The sequence below is a fragment of the Harpia harpyja genome, chromosome 10 (genome assembly GCF_026419915.1).
Source record: "Harpia harpyja isolate bHarHar1 chromosome 10, bHarHar1 primary haplotype, whole genome shotgun sequence".
NCBI lineage: Eukaryota > Metazoa > Chordata > Aves > Accipitriformes > Accipitridae > Harpia > Harpia harpyja.
In genome coordinates this window covers 43,452,800-43,467,413 of record NC_068949.1, presented here as the reverse complement: position 1 = coordinate 43,467,413, position 14,614 = coordinate 43,452,800, and the positions used below count along the sequence as shown (strand labels likewise).

The following is a 14,614-nucleotide window of genomic DNA, read 5'->3' as shown; positions in this document are numbered from 1 at the left end:
ATTAAAATAACTTTTCTGTCAGATTTTAGTTTTGTTACTGATTGCAACTGCATTGGCTGTAATGGAGATAAAATACAGAAGAAGAAGTCGTTCCTTGTCTCTCGCTTTAAAGCCGATCTCTCCAACCCATTCCGTGTTTTAGAGCTCACTTTCAAATATTGTCTTCTTTCAAACTGTTCCAGCGTTTGTGGCAGATATTTACGGTCTGTGCATAATCACCTTCTTGTCTGACGATTATCCCTATCAGGTCCCCTGCAGATAGCCTGGCATGAGCTGTCACTGTCCATGGGGCTCCATAGATCCATGCCAAAATACACCAGCTGAGGATATTTTGCCCACTCTTCAAATCATGTTCGCATCATTAACTCTCCCACTCGCTGGGGAGCTGCCGGGTTGCTCGCTGGTGTTTTGTCGGGCATCTCGTGTCTTGCTTTCCTTGAGATTTTTGGAAAGGTCGCCATCCAGCCACAAAGAGCATCCTTGAACTAATGATTGACAGGCTACGTTTTGGGCGGCTTTTCATCCTGCTTGCGGCGCAGAGGCTGCCCCGGTGGCACTTTTCTGGTGACACGTGAGTGACTGCAGCGGATCAGGGCTGTGTTTATCTGTTACTTCCACTGAGGCTGTCAGCTGCTACCGCTGCTATTGATCATGAAATTCTGTTTTTAAAAGGCTGAATTCACGCAAAGGCTTTTTTGGTCCTCCACCAGCCTTGTTCAGACCTCGCATATCCTAATCCTGACAGATTTATCACCAGCGGTCCCTACGTTTCTAACATATCTCACACTGCCAGTGCAAATCATCCAAGGAGTCCAGCTGGGCAATTAGTATTCGCGTGCATCCTTTTGGGCAGCACCGTTTGCACTCCAGGGCTGCGGCGTCGCATGCGAATGGCGAGCAGCAAGCTGCGTTTGCCAAGCAGGCAGCGGGATACGGCCGGCGCGGGATGGAGGAGCAAACCCACACGTGTGTGTCCAGGGTGTTTTCCGCGGAGGGTGCTGCCAAACCTCCTGTCCGAGAACCTGACTTTTGGAGACTGCGTGTTTGAGGGCTGACGAGGTGGGTTTTCTGTCGACTTTCGATGTGAGAATTGTTGTAAACCAAGAAGTGACAGTTCTAGGGTGTTTGCAAATAGGTCTGAAATCCTGTTACGTTTATATGGCCAGGCTCTGCTACACCAGCAGGCTCTCCCCAGCTCCGTATCTCACGCAGCATCCAGTCCTGCTAGGGATGCCAGGCCCTTCATGCTAGTCATATTGGAGGGATTTTTTATTTAATCCCTTTTTCTGATGGCTTTTTTTCCTCTACAAGTTCTTGTGGTTTACTCCACATCACCTCAGATTTTGTTCTTCCTGTTGCATGCACATTGTACGTGCATTTCAAGCAGCTTTTCCGATTACTCCTAGGACAAAAGCACATCATCTCCAAAACTTTATGGCACTAAAGGCCTTAATCACACCTGCAGAGGTTTCTCATAGGCCCTGCTGAGTCAACAGGGCAAATCTATGACAAACTAAATTAATAATCCATGCCTTGAGTAAGTCTGTTAGAGGGTTGCAGTTGATTCTTGATAGGACAGTGCAGTCCAAAAGGACAATCCCTTTTGTTTCTGCCTAACACAGAGCAAAGTGCTTCAATTGTACTAAATTTTTACCTTTTTGATAAAAGGGTCACACTAACTGAGAAAAGGTGTTGTTTCTTATGAGACCCCTGCTCCAGGATGTTGACCCTTCTATTTTTAGTGTCACGTAAGAGTGTGAGACTACGTTGATATCGAGTGTGATGTCGGCATCGGTGCTTCAGAAAGTGACTTGATGAACTGCATCATCTAATCAGAAATGCTGACTCCTCTGCTAAAACACTTCATGTTGTTTCATTAATTTTTTACACCCCATATAAATGAGTTTGCTGCTTTCCATGACTTGGAGCTAGGATGACGAATATTTGGTTAGATTGGGGGTGGGGGATTGTCCATTCACAAGGTCAACATGATGAAACCGTTGATTAGACGAACACATTCTTTCTTGTCCAAAATATATGATCTAATAAGGCAAGAAGTGAAATGTTTCATGACCTGTTAACCATGCTGGATGATAAACAGCAAGACATAAAAAGCTGGATGCAGAATTTGGCACAAAAGAATCTTTAACTAGTTTATTTTGAGACATTTGTTCAGAGGAATTTTGTCAGTCCCTGTAAATTTAATCTAACAGTACATGTCATATGCATTAAGTGAAAAACCTTCTTCTGACAATGGTGAAATTTTGCTGTTTTCTTACTTCTATTTAATGTGTTCTAATTCTGAAAACAGCTGATCAAGCAAGAGAAATAAACCTCATGTGTGACTGCTTACCTTTGAAAGAATATATTAGAATATAAACTTCACCAAATCCAAGTGTTTACAGGATTTTATTTTGATATAGGCATGTAAACAAAAAAAATTAAAAAAATAAAATACTGGACTTTGTCATAATGCGACATTTAATAAGGTGAGCATATGGGCCTGAGCGTGCGTGGAGCTGAGCATCACCAATATCTTTATTCAGCAGCACGGTCTGTGTGCAGCGATGGTAGTGTGCTAAAGATCCTCTGTTACTTCAAGGATTAGAAGACGTGAGGAGAAGAACTATTCAGACCAGGTTATTTAAGTCTATATTGCATTCCTTTTCTGCCATTGAGAGCACTGCAGTGACAGAGCTACAGCTGAGAATAAAATGTGGCCTCTGCAGCGTATAGGGAAGGATACAGCATCTCACTTCTGATCCACGTTCCTTTTTGAATTGGAAGGCATAAAACTGTATCCAGGTTAAAAACCACTCTTGCGTTTTGACGGGGTTTTTAAAACATGAGGTAAGCATTCCAAGTGAAAGAGTATTTATTTCTTCATCTATTGCCTCTTAAGGGAGGAAAATGCACCCCACTGAAGATACACTTTGGGTAAACACTTGTGGTGGAGGGGAAAGGGCAGGGTCATTGCAGAAGAAATCTTCACACTTTGGAAAGAAGGAGCTTGTCTATTTATTTTGTGTCGTGTACGTTCCTTGTTTGTGGGTCTGATCCTCAGCTGGGATCAGTACAACCTGGTGCTGATGTTCTGTGCTATTCATTTAAAATCTGCTTGACAGGATCAGAGGCTAGATGAGCAAAGCTGTGTTAGTGACCCGGGGAGATATCTTGCCCTGAGGAAACAATAAAAATAAATGTTCATTGCTCCTGTAGCTTATCTCCTGAAGAAGCCTGTGAAAGTCAGGAGTTATGGACCGATCCAGTGCTTATGGTGACATTTGTTGTAAGGTCGCACACATAAACCTGAGCAGGATAGGTGGCTTCAAGAACATTAAGTAACTCTAAGTTTTCTGTTCATTCACGTTTCAAAAAATAGGAAGGCAGACTTCAGTGACAGCTTATGTTAGTACAGGTGCAGTTAATTTTTCTTTTTCTGCTGTTGTGTAATGCGAGTAGCAGGTATTCCCCATACAAACAAAAATGTATGATGGATGATTAACTCCCCAGCCCAGTAGCTCATTTGCTAGGCTTGGGAAAGAACTACAAATCATTTCCCATGCACGTTTACCTAAATTAATACTGAAATTTGCTTCAGCTGGATTTGCTGTGTTTTCAGTGTGATTTCCCAGAGAACATCTGAATGAAGGATTTGTGTGCATGTGACGAGCACAACTCAAACTCCCACGCAATAGTTTTTTTCACCGATGATTGTATACGGGAAGGAACATCCCTCAATACAGCTATGCTAAGGGTTCCTTGTACTCAGCGAGGGAGGCTAGTGAATCGTTGGAGAAAAGGATTGTACTGTACCTTTTAAAAGACCTAGAGGAAATTGTATTTTGGGGAGTAATTTTGAATTCTGTTCAGTGGAAAGCGGCCTTTCTCGAGGGTTTGAGGGGCAGAGCTGGAGACGAACTCTGGATCTGGATGTCCGTGTAATTATGTGGACTCATTGCTGAAAAGTGAATATATTCAGTACTTTTTTCTTTGACACTGGAGCTCTATGGATTAGTTGTGTCTGTGCTTGTAAAGCACAGGTTACTTTTTCTCTTCCTGAGTAAGTGTTTTTGTTAGGTGCTGCCTTGCTGATGCTGGCGGGTGTGAGGCTGAGTTTATAATCCACATGAGAATCTCTGGGACTGGGATCCTTTGGGGAAGGAGCAGCTGTTTAGAAAGAAGCAGATGTGCCCCAGTAGTGCCTATGCTAGGACGATGCTGGGGTGATGCTGGGTTAAGATGAGACATCCTTCACTATGGCATCCTGGAAATACCTGTAGGAAAGGCATTGTGAAACCCTCGGTATTTTTCACCTGTTATTAGTCCTGTCCTGCTAGTTTTCACGAGAAACATTGGTGCAGTCATTCTATGTGGTGTGCATCAGGACTTGGAAAAGAAGCAAGCTTAAAACAGGTTCTGCTGCAAGAGGACAGAAGTTCTCCAAAGCCCTTATGTCACTTACTTTTCAAAGCTACTTTGGGTTTGAATCTTGCATTTACAACTTGCCCTCTTCTGTGAACTCCAAGCACTGAGCTCTTCCGTGGGGGGAACCTCTCAATATGTACCCATGACCTGGTGTGCCGAAATGCCCTCCAGTTCAATGCTTCGCTGCTTTATTTCTCTCATATTTTGAAATGTTCTCTTCTAGGAAAGAAAGACAACGCTGTCTTTGGACTGGCCCTGAATAGTAATTCTTCAGTCAAACATAACAACATCACAAATGAGGCCGGACAGCTGTTTCCCAACTATAGTATATGTATATATTCTATACACGTAATAAAGCTTGGTTTTCACTATTTGAAATGTTCTGCAGTTTCCCTGCCCCCTCCTGCAGTCAATGGCAAATGTTGTTCTCAAAACTCCACTTGTCACATTTTGTTCTCGAGAACAGGGAGGATATTGAGATATACTGGCTTCTTTCCTTGAGTGCATTTCAATATGTATTTTGTATAATGAGAGCCCAAATCCTTCTCACATTACTTATGCTTTAATCACACTGTGCTCTCCCAAGATTGCTTTAATCGCATTTGCATCAGCAGGAGTAACTCTGTACGATAAGCAATATTTCATCTGCAAACAGAGGGGACCGATCTCGGGCGCGTGATGAGGAAGGAACTGGCTGTCCTGGATTTGTTACAGCGCAGCGCTCTAGCAAAGAATGGTGTAGCATCCTGATTCGAGAAATAGATATTCAAGAATTAGAATGAACAAAAGCTATTTTTACAGTTTTCTTGAGGACCTGTCAAGTGTGATAGTTCCCTTTTAATTTTCTAGTAAATGGCTTTTTGGCATGTGTTAACTCCCAAGAAGCGCGATGCTGCCTAGTGCAGCAGACATGATTTTGTACTTTAGCCATGACATTACCGTATATGAGAACTGAAAAGTTATATAGATATTACACCAATATATAAACCATGTGTGTTAGAAAGACAAGTTCAGTTTTGAAATATTTGACTTAGCTATGCTTTTCACTTTCAATCTGTGCCAAACATGTGCTTGAATGACTGATGGAGTCATATGGTTCCCTGAATAAAGCACTTTATTGTGCGCAGACTTAGAGCCTTCCAACAGTTGTATTACAGAAGCTTGAAGATTAAGATGATCCAACTGCTTAGGGGGTATGTTCCACAATGAACATTTTATTTTTCTTTTTTTCCCCTCTCTCTATTTTTCGCCTTAAAATGTGTCATTAGTTTGTTCAGCTGGTCGCGCAGTGACACTGACCGCAGAGCCTTTGGTGGAGAAGAACAGCAAGTTACCTTCAAATTTAAGCTTTCACTCCCGTGTCCATACTAAAATGTTGAACACATGACTTTTTCCATGGAGTTTATGGGATTTTGTGGGGGAGGGGTGGGAGGGCTGTTTCCTGTCGCAGATTATTTCATCAGCAGAATTAGATTTAGGAAGGGAATAACTCATGCAAGAACAAGTGATGACAGGAGATAGTTCTTAGAATTATAAAACTGAAATATTAAAAAGCATGTTTTTGATGCTGTTTAGTTAAAGGGGATCAGTGTGTCTCAAACTCCTATTTCTCATCCGAGCAGTCAGGGCTCGTGAAGCTGCTTAATGTGAAAGATCAAGTGGACACGCTGCGAAGTCGTACACAGCTCAGTTCAAAGTTGACAGACCTGTCAAGCTGGAGAAAGGATCTTTTTCCATTAGAAGCAGAAAGAACAGAAAATGAAATTCAGAAATGCGTGGAGTGGTCTTGCTGCTGCCTGTCCTCAGGCTCATCAAAGACCTTTGCTGACTTTTGATGTTTTAAAAATTTTGTACATGAGTAGTAATTTTGCAATGTGAAGGAAAAGACGAGATTCGAGCCCAAGAAGATCCATGGAGTTAGTTGCTTTCCAAAAGTTACTTGTGCTTAAATGCCTGAGGTCTTGGGTTTGGGAATGGGGGAGGAGTGAGAAACAAGTAAAACTTTGTGTTTAGTTAGGTGGCTTGCCTTTTTTTTTATTTTTTTATTTTTAAATAATTATTTTCCAGGCAGGCCATGAAAGGACTAACTTTACTAGATTTTGTAGAAAGTATCAATGTACTGCTTAGATGTGCAAAGGTTAGTTGGAAAAATAATTTATGATTTTGAACTCATAAAAACTTTACTGCAAGAGATAAGATTTTTATTTTATGCACAGTCAAATCTTGACCAGACTTTTGTGCTTACACACAGATGAGGGCAGATTCTGGCATGTTATGTGCTGTCTTTTTTAAAGCTGTGTAAATGCTGTTAGTGGGATAATGGGATGTACCTTATCAGTGTGGTGGAGTTTCTGATTTTTGTCCCTTCTTTTGAGAGGGTGTCTGTGTTTTCCGCTGGTGGTTAGTGTAAAATTTAAGAAGGATGCATCGTTGACTTTAAGGCAAACTATTGCTTATTTGACCCTATGCAAGTTACTGGGCTTTCTTTCTTTAGCCATTATGCACTGGAAATCTTGTACTGCTTTATTTTGCAGCATTTTCATATTTCTTATCAGATATTATTTTATTTTGCTTTTTTGTTGTATTAATAAGTGGCAGTTTATTATTTTTCCTGTCAAATAGAACGGGTACCATTCTAGAAGGTGGTTTCAGCAAGATCTCTGCCTGGATAATGTTTAGCTTGGGTAATGTTTTGGCTTTTGCTAGAAGATGGAGTGAAATAGAGGACTGGAAGCACACGTCCCCACTCCTTGGCCAGATAGTTGGATAGTTGACACTTTTTTTTTTTTTTTGGCATGATATAGTCTGACTCCTAATGTTAACAATTTCCATTTAAAGCAAGTTGATGTTTAATTTTTTTTCCCTTGATGCACAAGAGCTGGATGCGATCCTCTTTGCTCAGAAGTTCTATACTGCAACCCTATCTAACTCTATGTACAGCCACTTTATATTCTTTCCATCTATAAATATATTAGCACTGGCAAGATAAATACCAAGAGGTATATAAAGCTAAAGGACAACCATGGGTCCTGTCATCTTTGGTTTTCTAGATTATGCAAAATAATTCTTTTAGTTCCTTTCTTGTAATTCAGTCTTTCCACTTCCCTGCTCACCCTGGCGGCCTTTCCAATCCACCAGCTCCAGGCTGAATTAATCTTTCATGAATGTAGGTGAGGAGAAATGCCCGCAGTATTCCAGATGTGCTTCTATCGCTTACTCTCAGGAGTAACTTCAATATCTGATATTCACTGGAAAAACCTCTTTTGACTCATTGTTCCAGGACTGTCTTTGCTTCATGTGACATCAATGTTATACTGAATAGCATGTATGGGTCTTTCTGGTGTCGTTTGCCTTTGAAGATTACTGCTTAGAGCAGAAAACTTACTAGTCCCTAAGGGTACGACCCTCCATTCTGTACTACTTGGTTTCAGCCCTTTGCTCCAGCCTGCAAGTTATTGGATTCTTTTGTAATATTCCTGTCCTTCTCTGTGCAGACATCGTCTCCTAACTTGGAGCACTGGATTTCAGGAGGACGCTTGGGCACATCGAGTAAAGGTTGCTGACAGAAATACTAAGACTGATCCTAATACGTTTTCTTACTGAACCTTGGTAGAAACCTTCTGTTACCTGGTTGGTTACCTGGTTAGCGATGTGCTTGGTGGGTAGTCTCTACTCGTTACCCAGTTTCACCCCCTTCTTAAATTTCCTAAGTTCGCCCCCATCTTGAAGGCCAAATGCTTGGTCCTCCTCTCTCAGTGTGTAAGCTCGATCATTTTGGATTAAAATGTTCTACTTTGAGTCTGGAGGTGATAAAAGAATTGTCCCAACTAAGACATGAAAGAAAAGTGACCGATGAGGGAGATAAAGCTCTTTCCCATCTGATGAGCATCACTGCCAGCAGTACTGGTTCTGTTGGGATTCCTGCCCAGCTTGCTGGGGCTGGTGGCACCGAGCAGACCCAAGGTATCCCGGGCTATGGGGAAGCTGTCTGGCAGCAGAGCCTGTGGGGATGCCTCGGTTCCCTGCCACAAAACTAATTGCCGATGGTCCAGTGAGTGCTGGATGCAGCCATGTATATTGCCCTTCCTCCGTAGGAAGGAACCATCCAAATGACCCGTCCGAATCGTGGATCCCACTGACTGTGAACTAAGCTGAGGAAGCTGAAGACGACAAGGAGGGAAATGGATAAAGTACACCCTTTCTGTCTTCCACGGCATTGCCAAAGCCCTGCGATACTGAGCAGTGCCCTTAGCTGTTTTCAGTTTGCAGGAAGATTACTCAGTTCTATTATTCTTTTCTATCCTAAGATTATTCCGGTGCATTCGTGTTTTGTTGCAGAGGAAAAAGTAGATAGGCTGTGACTTACAATTTCGAGCCCATTTGTAACATGAAAGGTAACATAATGATAATATAATTTAATTTAATTTAGCCTTTTTTAGTCCGCCGCTCGTGTTATTTTCATAACTCGGCAGTAACTGCAGTGGGTGACATGAAGGGTGTCTGGGCGCAATGTGCCGGGGAGAGGGCTGTGGTCGGGGCTGGAGATGAGCATCCCACAGCATCGCTGGGGCTGGGGCCATCGGCCCTGGACTGGGCTTTAGTGGGGTGCTGGGGCTGTAAGAGCCCTTGGGTGCCTCGGGACCCTAAAAGAATCATGTCAATGTGTGTGGGACAAGATGTGTGGATGGGACTCCCAGAAGGCGCACATCCACGATGGGAAGGAAGCACAGCATGATGCGTTGGCTTTGTTGTAAATCTGTATGTTCACAGATGGACGGTATTTATAACCCCCCCCAGGTCTGATTCCTCTCTCCTGTGCCGTGCCAGGGGAGCGGGGAGCAAAACCAGCACTAGCAGGACAGCAGGGGTGTGCAGCTGGGGGGTCATTTTCTTTTTTTTCCTTCCACTTCAGCCTATTTTATCCAGATCTACTCAGTGTTGAGAGCATTCACCTTTTTGTTTATCATAAGGACAAATAAATTGCACTGCCTGGCTAAAAGCTTATTAATTTTAAGTAAATGCAAATCTGAAGTGTGTCTGGGCTTCTTCAGGAGGCAGCAGCCGTTAAACAAAGATGTCACGTTGCATGCTTGGAGTTTATTTTGCACAGAGCTCGGAGGAACCGAAATACAAAGCAAAAAGATGAGAATTATTTTTAACTTCCTTGCCAACAAGTCCTTGTATGATACTGTGCAAAGAAGAAAAGTTGTAGAAGTACATGGCAGATGAAAAATATTTAAGCCGCACAAAAGTCACTGACAGATAACATCTACTCATCTCACCATTTGTACAAAGTATCTTTTATATTACTGAAAAAAAAAAAGAATAAAGGGCGCTACATCAGCTTGTGGGCTGCTTGTGGATCAAAAGCGTTACCTTCAGTGCAGGCTGAAAATAGAAAACAGATAGACACAACTGTGAAGTTTTTCATGTGAAAAAGTGGGAGGCAAGCTTGCGTCAGGAAGAACTGGACAGAATTTCACTGAAATGGAAAATAAGTAGGTGAGTAAGTAGGTGCATGTGACACAAAAGATAGGAAACCTGGGTCTAATAAAAGTTTCTGGTAATACAGATGGCCTGATTTTCTTCCCCTCTCATGACACGTTACCAAAATTTAAATTCTCTGATTTCAATTATTACACTATTTATATTGCTGTAATACCAAGAGTCCCCGTAGAGAAGAGGCCTCATTATTAATGTAATGCAAACAACTCTAATGGTTCCAGCTTCAAAGAAATCATAATGAAAATGGGTAAAGGAGATGAAGAGTGGCAGAGAGGAAATACCAGCACGTCTACGCACATGAAGAACTGCAGCACTGGGAGCTCACGGGATGTGATCAAGGTGATGGAAACCCTTCGTTAGGGCAGATGTCCAGTCCCATCCCGTCGCGTTCCTCTCTCCGTGCCCCTCGGATGCTCTTTGGGAGGGCTGGGCTTACGCTCAGAGATAGGTGGCCCGAAACCAGCAGAAGAAAACTGGGAGTGTGTTTTGTTCAGCCTTTGTGCAAGAGACTGGGTGAAGTATCCCTCACTGGGATAAATTCTTTGGTGTTTCCGACTTTGTCTGAGGTTGCCAGCAGCCTTTATACATACCCAGAAGCCCACACCGCTGCTCAGACTCAGGGCTGCTCTGGGGCTGCACATCTGTTTGTCCCATTTTTATAAAGTTCCCTGCACACTTCAACTTCAGTTTCTATGCCTATGGTTTTTTGGCCTGAATCTCTTATGGTTTTTGTGGGGTTTTTTTCTCCTGACTTAGAGTCTTCCTCTACCCATGTCTCTTAAGTCTGTGTCCCGTTGTTCGGTGAGGCTCAGTGGCCCTTTAGATGCCATCATCTTTCCCATCTCAGATGGATACGTGAGGGTTGCTCTTCGTTGGCTGTGATCCCTTATTTTCTGCAATGTGTTCTTTGAAGCTTTGCAATCAGCTGCAGAATCCTATTTAAAGGATTTACCTTTTTATCTTCCCCCTACTTTTATATTTAAAGACTTATCTAGAGTTTACCTGCCAGTTATACAGGTTTCTTCATTTTGTAGTCCTTCAGAAATATACACAGGATGTAAATATAATGATGTTAAATCAGAAAAGACGTCATTATTTGATTTACAAAAGAAACTGTAATGTGCATATATCACACTGAGGACAGTTGGGAGTTAAGCAAGTGCATAACATTAAGCATGTGCCCAAGTGCTCCTCAGCATGAGGCCCCGTGACTGGCTTGCAGTGCTTTCTCTGCCTTCTGCAGGAAGCTGTGATTTTTATCACACCCAATAATTTAAATAAAAACATTCAGATAAGCAGCAAAATATTTGGCTGAAGGAAAGCAACTAGACAGAAATTGATCTTGTGTTTTATAAATGCTATGGCTTCAGAAGAGTTTGCAAACCCAAAAGTTTGTCTGTTTTGTTTCCCCCAAATAAATTATCTTTTCCAATAAAGATATAACTGCTGCCTATAAACCTGTCTTGATGTCTGTCTCCAGACTATCAACACTTCTGCACAATATGCATTTTCATTGTGCAGATAAATAAGCATGTGTGTAAGATTAAATTTGCTCATTGTAACCTTGCTTTGTTATGCACAGCAAGCATCACTTTGTTGTGATGGAACAGAAGTAGGAATGGCAAAACTGATCCGCACTTTGTGTAGATATTGTTCCCTTTTCCCATGATATTTTTATAGCAGTTGCACTTTCTGTACCATGCCATGTAATGAGGGAATAACACATCTGTGCACAAATGCTGATCCCTCCTCCTCCCCTTTTTCTTCTGTTTCGGATAATGTTGTGATGTTGATGCTTTTCAGAATTAATAAGAAAGGCAACTTGCACATGTAGGAATACCAGAATGACTTTGATGTTTCCTGATATCTAGCTGCAGCTCCATGGTGTAAGACTGTGTGGAAGAGAGGTAGACAATGCATTTGTGGGAGGAAAAGTATGCTCATAGGCTTTCTTAAAACTTAGATCTCATGAAACTTTCAGAATGCAAATCCTAGAAATAATAGAAGGGCCTGAGTCATTTAATTCATATAGTTGAGACTGCTCTAGTGAGCCAAGGAAAAAAAAAAAAAGTCAGGGCTAGAGCCAAACTTTTCTCATTTCTCTGAGATATGCTTCATAAATTTCTGTTCTGTGCAGGGAGCTTCATGCCTGATAATCAGAATAAAGAGCTGTGAGGTTCTGTCTAGACCCTCCTAGGCAGATGAGATGGTATCTCATACACCTCCACAGGGGTGAACCCAATCGTGTGCAGGATTTGGAGCATCCCTTTCAAGGGCTGACACTGCGTCCTCCCAGACCTCTGGCGCTTGGGCTTGGGCTGCACTGAGGGTGGGTTGAGAACCCTTTCTCTACAGGAACACCCGTATAACAGGCAACTTTCCTCTCCCCAATATACTTTATCTTTTTATCTTGGTCTTTTTTTGGTGTCTTAGGGAAAGTGTCATATTTTTAAAAGCATGCTGGAAAATACTGAACTTGTCTTCCTCTCATGTCGGCTTAACCGTAATGACTGCATAGATGTTTTTAAATTAATTCTAACGGTGACTAAATCGGGGTCATTTTGCTCAAAACATAGCTCTTGGTCCTCAGAGCGTGTTAGGTGACCAAAGAGGGTAGGTCAGGTTGCTGGGATGGCGGTACTGAGCACTGGGCGGTGTGGGCAGGTCTGACCCTACCACTCTTCTCCCACTCCCATACATAGTTCAGCCCTGAGCCATGGTTTAGGTGCTAAAACGCTGCCCTGTCGCCTTCCCTCTGCACCTCCTAGCACAAAGGCAATGGGGAGAAGGAGGAAGAAAGGTAATGCTGGACTTTCTCCATCTTAATGGATGGATACCTCTCTAGAGCAGCAGCGAAGACTCAGGTGTCATCCTCGTGGGGTCCAAGGGCACCAGAAAGTTCAGTGTGATGGTAGGTCCAGAGTGTGGTGAATCCCACTGGCGTTTTGGCTGTCCCACGGCACCTGGAAGCCATCCCTATCTTCTCTTTAAGATTTATTCTCAGTACCATTTCCAGCTCTTGTACTATGATACTGGGTTTTAGGACTCTGCTTTGACAGCCGCAATACCATTAGTATGTTTAGTGAGAGGAAAAACACTTGATAAATGTTGCATGCAAATAGCTTTTTGACATTGTAGTATGAATTGAAGTCATCTGACTGTGTGGGAGTAGAGCATTATTTCAATGAGAGTTTATATTCTCTTCCAGACTTTTTTTTTTTTTTCTCACTAATGAGAATGTGCATCCTTGATGTTATGGGGTTCTCGGTACTTTCTGACCTTGTTGCATGTCCCTATAGAAATGCTGAGGCTGCTACGTAAATATTCAGTCTTTTGTTGTACACAGTTCAGACTAGTTAAAATGGAGTACAACCGTACATATCTGTGTTTAGCAGAGTAAGATGGTGCATTAAGTGTTTGGGGGATAATAAAATACCGAGGATTAAACATGGTAAATCTGCTGCGTACAATAAACCTGGAGCTTTCAGGAACCCCAGACGGGGTTGCTACATCTATGCCGCGACCCCAACTCGCAAAGCGTGAGGACCAGCTGACCCCATCACAGAAATGGGAAGGACATAAGGGAAAATCTGGGGTCGCTCCCTGCCCTTAGGGAGCCCATGTCATGCAGCTGCAGGGTTTGTTCCCCCCAGGGAGAGTAGGGCTCCAGTAACACTCCCAGGGGCACTGTCCCCCCCCCCACCACCTCTGATTTGAATCTGATCCAGTGCGACTGTATCTGAGAAGAGCAATGGGGAGAAGAGGGATTGGGGAGTGGAATGATCAAGGCTAATTTCTTACCTTAATTATGCAAAAATAGTCCTGATAAACTATTATCTCTCTTAAATCCCCGCAGCTTGCTTACCCTCTTAATGATGACACTGAAAAGATAGCCACATACTGCATTCCCCCCGTTATCATCTTCAATGGAAAACAAAATCCAAACTCTAGTATGGTTATTAATTTAACACTTTAAATAGCGGTGCCAATACCTCTCCAAATTTTTTTATTTAAGTCTTGCATCCCAACTCTTTAGCTTTGCATCCTGGTATCTCTACTCCTTATGTGCAGGCTTTGTCTTCTGCTGCTACAGAAATGCATCATCTAATCAACAGTGGAAATCACCTCAACACTTCCCTCCCAGCTCTCTTAGAAATTTGTGTAGGTTTTGACACCGACAGTATGATCCCACAATGTTTTAATGTTTAATTCTTTTCCTGAACTATTTCCTTTTGAAATATGCTGCCAGGTCCCTTAAATAACAAGGTTCATGTTGTCAGATGCTGTTCCCGACTAACATGAAGTGCTTCTCCCTGTCCCTAGGCGAGAATGTGGACAGCAAATTGGAGTCCTCGAGACAGCAGATGCCAAAGGACCAGTCAAAAGATTATGAGATAACAGTTCCCTTCCTTTTGAATGGAGAACAGTGGAGACCAGTAAACGGCATTTATTCAAAGGTTAGTCTTCATTTTGCCTATTATTTTATTGTAAGATGTATAACAATTGGAAGGCGTTAGAGGAAAGTAAATGCACAGTGGGTTTTTTTGTATTTTTGTAGAGTCTGCTGTCCAAAAATTGTTACTTACCTAATTTAAGAAAGTGGATAAAGTCTTTGCTTGAAATGAATACCTTTCTACTGTAAAGTAACATTCTTATTTCTATGGCATAAATGGAAGCTTGA

At 42.3% G+C, this 14,614-nt stretch overlaps 1 protein-coding gene across 1 annotated transcript in view; it reads left to right on the top strand.

Moving 5' to 3' along the window:
• The window catches only part of ADAM12 (ADAM metallopeptidase domain 12), a 185,307-nt gene that overhangs the window by 3,019 nt on the left and 167,674 nt on the right, over positions 1-14,614 (top strand). Inside the window, exon 2 of the mRNA XM_052799756.1 lies at positions 14,257-14,390. Coding sequence (XP_052655716.1) covers positions 14,257-14,390 — 134 coding nt within the window. The remainder of the gene's footprint in view (positions 1-14,256; positions 14,391-14,614) is intronic.